General features: G+C 44.0%; 1 protein-coding gene across 1 annotated transcript; it reads right to left on the bottom strand.

Annotated features, from left to right (window-relative positions):
- Nucleotides 1–4,090: 4,090 nt before the first annotated feature.
- On the bottom strand, nt 4,091–4,600 carry LOC148934240 (uncharacterized). Its single transcript, XM_089062249.1, has one exon. The coding sequence runs from the start codon at nt 4,598–4,600 to the stop codon at nt 4,091–4,093; it is 510 nt and encodes a 169-aa protein (XP_088918375.1).
- Nucleotides 4,601–5,959: the final 1,359 nt, after the last annotated feature.

Raw genomic sequence — 5,959 nt, 5'->3', positions numbered from 1 at the left:
AATTGAGGCTGGAGTCATATGATTCAGCCCTGTGGTATAAAGAGAGGACCAAACTCTGGCACGATAAGAACCTTCGGGTCAAGGAGCTGCAGGTCGGACAGAAAGTACTCCTTTTCCAGTCAGAGCTCAAGCTCATGCCTGGAGAGCTGAAGTTCAAGTGGATAGGCCCAGATACAATCGTTGGCATTCGAGCACATGGAGCAGTGGAAATTCAGGGAGTCAATGCTAACTCTGTTTCTTTCCTTGTTAACGGTCATAGAGTGAAGGTGTTTAGGGATAGTTCGGAATTGTGTGAAGTGGAAGAAATTCCACTCCACACACTTTCCACTATTGCCTAGTAAGCCATGTCTAAATATTCTTCGGGAATTACTAGGTCAGGTAGATAGGGTAAAATTTTCGATCAACTGACTGGACCAACTAATTCCCAAGAATATTTAAAAAAAAAGTTTTTTGATGTAAATAAGTTGAATAAGTTTTTTTTTTTTTTTTAAAAAAAACCCAAAAAGATTTTTGAAATTCTGAGCGTCTGTGGTAAATGTACAAGTTTGAAAAGCTCATCTCTTTGACCCAGATGTTCAGCAAATTTTGTTTTTTTTACTAAGTGTTTAAGATTAACCGGCCAGAGGGAAGCGGAAAAAAATCAGGGGAAGTTTGAAATTTGAATTTCAAAAAGCTGGCGAAGCGTACAGTTGCTTGCGTCAGAGACGCGACCGTTCGCCTGCACCCAATCAAGATATTCTATTTTATTTCCTTTTCTTTTTCTTTTATTTTTTTTCTTTTGTTTTCATTTTATTTTCCTTTTCCTAAAATAACTTCCCTAAAAACTAATTAACTTCCCTCTCCTAAACTAAAATTTTCATACCTCCCAAAAATCTAATTCCAAAAATTCTCTTTTCTCTCTCCACAGATACCGAGAGTAAACCACCACCACGGATCATCTACCACCGCACACCATCGTCGTTAACCAAAATGCAAAGAAATCTGATGCCCCGTTCCGCCCGTGGGAAGAATAAACCGAAGGAGAAGGTCAAAGGAACATCGACGGAGGTGACGAGTTCAAACCCTGCTATCGAGAAACCACCGTCACCACTACCCGTAGAAAATCCAACACCTACATCGGCCGAAGATCAACCGCAGCCGGACATCAGTCAGAGCAACCCCATCACCGAGATTACCCCAACTAAGGCGGCATCCGACGACGACGATCTCGACCCCGAGGAGGTCGTACAAGAATTCATGAAGAAATATGGAAAAAGTGAAGGAACTGGCAGCGGAAGCGGTGCGACGGATTAACATAATTTAACAATTATTAATCGCACAAATAAATCAGATAATAATCAGATCAATTTAGCAGATTATTTAGAAAAAATCTATTCGCGTAATTCTCACATGTATCATGCTCATAACTTGAATTAATCATGCTTAAAAAATATTGGTCTAGCCCAAGGAAAAACAGAGAATCATCAGAACCTGAAGTTCGGGAGACCAAGTTGGTCTAGCCTGCATAATGCTTTAACACGCGCAGGAGTAGAAACCTTTGTGTAAATCCTCATGTCTCCAGATTGTAGCCCAACTTCCACCTAAAAGTCCTCCGCCTTATTACCTTTTCTGAATATATGTGAGATTCGCCAAGTCACCCCCTCCAACTCCTGTCTGATCTTCTCCATCTCGATGCAGGTCTGTGCAGTTCCCAGCTGGTCCGAGGCCAACCATCGAACCACAATATCAACATCAGATTCAATCCACAACTGAACACCATGTTGTTTAGCTATAGATATCCCTGCCAAGGTCGCTGAGACCTCAGCTTCAAGAGCTGACCCATTCTCCAGCCCTGTCGAAAAAGTAGCAAGGATTTCACCGTTACTATCCCTCACCACTCCCCATCCTCCTGCACCTAGACTAGAGGGATGAAATGCCCCATCTACATTGAGCTTAACCCAACCAGGGTCAGGTGGCCTCCATTGCACTCTGCCAACCTTCTTTCTACCCCTCTCCCGAGCCTGAGTATTCATCTCTTCTAGCTTTGGACAACAATCTTTCCACTGCTCTGGGCCTATCGATTTAGCCAAGACCAGATTCCTCAAGTGCATCGACACTCTTCTTATCACATTTTCAGCTTCGAGGGGCTTCTCTCGATGGACATTAATAAAACAACATAAATGATCACTGGAACGAACGCCAAGGTGTCTCTGCCACCACCTAAATCTGCGATCAAGATTGTCCCTTATATCCTCGCAAGGTGGTGCCTGTGGAAAGCATCTCTCGAAGTGCCTCCATACCCTCCTTGCCACCTCCCCATTTGCAAATAGGTGTAGCCGAGATTCCACATCAGGTTTAGCACAACACCTTCATTTAGAGGCCAAAGAAATACCCCTCCATTGCAGCTTTAAATCAACCAGGATTCTATTGGCAAAGAGGCGCCAAAGAAACATAGAGACGGAGGGGCTAATGCATTTCCCCCAAATCAGCTCATGAATAATGCGTTTCTCAGATTTGTTTCTCACAAGTTCCCAAGCCGAAGCAGAGGTAAAATTACCATTTCCAGTTGGTTTCCACCTGCCCCTGTCCCTTTTCCTCCTATCAAAAGGCACTTGAAGAATTTCCTCAATGATTTCGTCCGCTAGACCCACCTCTTTAGCCAATAGCCATATTTCCATCCCATTCCAATTATCACCCTCCCATTGGTCAGAAACTTTCAAGTTAGGGAGCCGGATGCTAGGATCACACCAATCCGCAAGCGGGCCACTCCTTACCCATGAGTCATGCCAGACATTAATATTTCCATCCCTGGGCACCCATCTAGTCTGCGCACGACAAAGGCTTCCTACTTTGAACAAGCGTCTCCACATTGGGCTAAAACGTTGAGAGCGGTAAGCCACCATAGGAAATGATATAGAGCACTATTTGTGAAACATATACTGGGCCCATAGAGATTCTTGTTCGCGGAATCTCCACCACATCTTGATGCTAAAGGCCTCCATCGAATCTGCCAGGCTTCGGATCCCCAACCCTCCCTCATCCGTAGCAAGGCATACCCGCTGCCATTTAATCCAATGAGTTTTCCTAGATGAGTTGCAAGAGCCCCATAAAAACCGGGCTGTCACCTGCTCTATCTGCCTTAGGGCCCCTTTTGTAGGATCAAGGACCTGAAAAATATGAATAGGGATGGCTCCTACGACACTCTTTATAAGTGTGAGCCTACCTCCGAATAACAAATGCCTATGGCTCCAACTGTGTATTCTTGCAGAAATCTTGTCTCGAATAAACATGAACAGGCTGGATTTCTTTCGGCCTTGGAAAATCGGAACACCAAGGTAATTGAAGGGAAGGCTCCCCTGTTGAAATCCACTGACTTCCGATATCTCCTGTGCCCATGAGTAGTGTTTTTTATCAAGATAAAAGCAGCTCTTCCCCACATTGACTTTCTGACCCGACACCTTCATATAGTGATCCAGGCATTCCATGAGATTCAGGATAGTTGACCTTTGGGCCTGCGAGAAAATGATGATATCATCCGCATAAGCCAAGTGAGATACCCCCATAGTATATCTTGCCATACGATACATCATATCCTTCCGACCAATAATAAGGCGATCAAGCAGCCTTGATAGATCATCCGCAGCAAGGATGAATAGAGAGGGAGAGATGGGATCCCCCTGTCTAAGTCCTCGGGAAGATTTGAAGAAACCGGCTGGACATCCATTAATTAGCACAGAGAACCAGCATGATGAGATACAGTTTCAATGAGCTTTACCCATTTTTCTGATAAGCCCATGTGCCTAAGTACTTTGAGCAAGAACGGCCATTGCAGCCGATCATAAGCCTTCTCCATATCCAGCTTCAATACCATGTTTGGAGAGACCACTCCCTTCCAAAGTTCATGAAACAATTCCTTAGCTAGCAACACATTATCGCTTAGCAATCGCCCTCTGATGAAGCCACTCTGATTAGGTACAGTTAGCAATGGCAAAAGGGGGGCAAGTCTAGAAGTGATAAGCTTAGAGATGATTTTGTTCATCACATTACATAGACTAATCGGTCTAAACTCTGCCCATTTTGTAGGATTCTTCTTCTTTGGGACAAGAACAATCTATGTGGCTGCAATACCCCTTGGAATTTGGGTGCCTGCAAAGAAGTCTAGAACAGCCTCCATCACATCCTTCTCAATAATATCCCAGCAGACCTGGAAGAATAGAGCTGAATATCCGTTAGGACCCGCTACGCTCTCCGCATTGATGTCAAAAGCAGCTTTTCTTATTTCCTCCACTGATGGTGCTTCAGCTAGCTGATCCACATTTATATGTGTTGGGAGGGAAGCGAGAATTTCCAAGTTTGGCTCTCCCAAAGACCCCTCCTCCTCAGATAACAATTTTTTGAAAAAGTTTTCAGCCGAGTTTCTAATGTCCATCTCCTCAGTGAGGATCTGCTCCCCATCTTCAATCATATGTATTCTGGATTTCACCCTTTTTTGTTTTACCCAGCCTTGAAAGAATTTCGTATTCCTCTCCCCCTCAGACACCCATTTTAGGGCCGCCTTCTGACGCCAAAAATCCTCCTCCATTTTAAGCTTTAAGAGGTATTCAGCTGTAGTTCTATTCATCTCTGACCTCAAAGCTGGCGAAGGTTCCTGCTCGAAATTTTATAGAGCATCCTTAGCTTCTGTTTCAGCTTTCCTCAACCCTTCAAAGATATTGCCAAAGACCACATGATTCCATATTTTTAAACTTCTATTAAGGCGGCTTAGCTTGATTTGCATATTGATCATTCCCCTCGTACCAGTTTCCTCGTTCCAGCATCTATTAACTTCTTGCAAAAACAGGTGGTGTCTCACCCACATATGCTAAACCTGAAAGAGGGTCTGACTTTGGTCCAGGCATCCGACACCCAATCAGCAAGGGGGAGTGATCAGATAAGATTCTAGGTAGGTTCGTAACTCTAGTAGCTTCAAACAGGCTTGCCCACCCTTCTCCAAGGAGGACTCTATCCAACCTCTCAAATGTGTCCCCACTTGACCAGGTAAACTTAGCACCATCAGCACCCACATCTAAGAGTTGCCAATCACTAATAGCCTCAGCGAATTCCATCATTTCCCTTGTTCACTTTTTCTTGCCTCCCTGCCTTTCTTCTTCAGACCCAAATATATTAAAGTCACCTCCCACTAGCCAAGGTACTCCGTCTAACTTTGCAGCAAGTTCTCGAAGTTTATTCCATATCTCCATCCTTCCTTCTCTATAACATTTCCCATATGCTACCGAGATAAAAAAAAGGAACTGGAAGCATTGGTGTGGTATAGCGAGCATGTAAAATCTGATCTGAATTATTCCATTCATCAACTTCTATTTCTTTCGCTGCGAACACCTAAATTTGGTCGTTGCAATTAAATCCCTTGAACTGCAGACCAAAAATCCTGCTAAAGAAATCCGGCTTTGGCTTTATCAGAGGCTCAATAATAGCCAAAATCATAATCTTTTTATCTTTGATCAAACGTTTTATGTAGCTCTGGGTGTTCACATTTGCCACACCCCTAGCATTCCATATTACCATGTTGAGAGACATATCAACTTGCAATAGGTAAGTCCGAGGAATCAAGCTTCCCCTTCTTCAACTTTTTATCCTCTTCTCTCCCCTCCAATAGAACCAAGGAGGCATCTCTTTTGTCTGTTCATCCAGCTTGAAGCATATCTTCATCTTCTGGGTCTCCCTCACAGCCCCAATCCTTTTCATCCTCATATACTTAGGATCAAAGTCACCATTTGGTAACAATTTTAAAAAGCAAGGGCGAGAACAAGACTCCCTAGCGAGCTCAGCAAGAGAACCCTCAGCAGGATCCAAGGGAAGAGAGCCCAGCAGAGAAAATCTATTAGAAGAACCTTGAGAGGGAGAAAGACCATGACCTGTAACCCCACCCGAGACCCTGAAGTCATCATGCCCTCCTTTCCCCATAGACTCTCCTTTCTGC

The sequence above is a fragment of the Salvia hispanica genome, chromosome 1 (assembly GCF_029641045.1).
Source record: "Salvia hispanica isolate PSC_SH4W2 chromosome 1, Shi_PSC_v1, whole genome shotgun sequence".
NCBI lineage: Eukaryota > Viridiplantae > Streptophyta > Magnoliopsida > Lamiales > Lamiaceae > Salvia > Salvia hispanica.
Note: the sequence above shows the minus strand (reverse complement) of the source record. Positions and strands in the feature narration are given on the sequence as shown.